Source organism: Geospiza fortis, unplaced genomic scaffold, assembly GCF_000277835.1.
Source record: "Geospiza fortis unplaced genomic scaffold, GeoFor_1.0 scaffold80, whole genome shotgun sequence".
NCBI lineage: Eukaryota > Metazoa > Chordata > Aves > Passeriformes > Thraupidae > Geospiza > Geospiza fortis.
Window position 1 is genome coordinate 524,609 of NW_005054551.1, and position 789 is coordinate 525,397.

Here is a 789-nt window from a genome sequence, read left to right on the forward strand (position 1 = left end):
AGGAATGCCAGCACCCAGCCATGCCTACCCTCAGGTCCCCAGGGAGCACCGTGGAGAGGCAACCTGAACTACCTGGGCATCTGGCTTGGTGTCCCGGCTGCAGCTGCCATCTACCACCTGAGCAAGAGGAGGTGACAGAGTCCCCTTGTCCCCAAAGCCACCCCCAGCATCACCCACCCCCTCACCAACCGCTCCCTCCCCAGGGCTCTCCCTCTCCTCTTCCCACCCCTTCCCAAGCCTGTGGGCACCAAAGCCACGCAGTTCTCGGCCAGCCAGGTGAGACGAGCCAGGTGAGGTGGAAGGTTCAGGAAGGGGCAGATCCCACAGCCCCAAACGCCCATGCACAGCCCTGGCACGGGATGTCCCACCCCAAACCCACCCAACCCTTAGGGCCAGCCCCGGACAGGCCTCCTGGAGCCCTCGGAGAGGTTCAGCCCAGCCGAGCTGCTGCTGACGGAGCCGAATCCCAGCGAGGAGACGACTGACACGGGCAGCCAGAGCGAGGTGCCGCTCCCCGACGTGTCGCAGCCCGACCCCGCCATGGAAAAGCCGGAGACAGCGCTGATGTCCCCGCCGGGCTGTGGGGAGGAGCTGCCCTTCGCCTACCGCAGGCAGGAGATGCTGAGCCCGGTGGGATCTCCCCCCTCCGGCAGCACCAGCTGCACCGGGCACCGACCTGGACAGGAGGAGCAGGAGGAGGAGGAGGAGGAGGGAAGGCAAGGGCTGCATCAGCCGCTGATCCCCATTGCCCTGCTCATCTCCGACAAGCCCATCATCATCAGGTGTTGA

The 789-nt window shown here is 66.2% G+C and overlaps 1 protein-coding gene across 1 annotated transcript in view; it reads left to right on the forward strand.

Moving 5' to 3' along the window:
• IL12RB1 (interleukin 12 receptor subunit beta 1) overlaps nt 1-789 on the forward strand; it is a 3,390-nt gene extending 2,601 nt beyond the window's left edge. The window contains exons 9-11 of the mRNA XM_031064048.1: nt 35-131; nt 204-285; nt 391-789. Of these exons, the coding sequence (XP_030919908.1) occupies nt 35-131; nt 204-285; nt 391-789 (578 nt within the window). The remainder of the gene's footprint in view (nt 1-34; nt 132-203; nt 286-390) is intronic.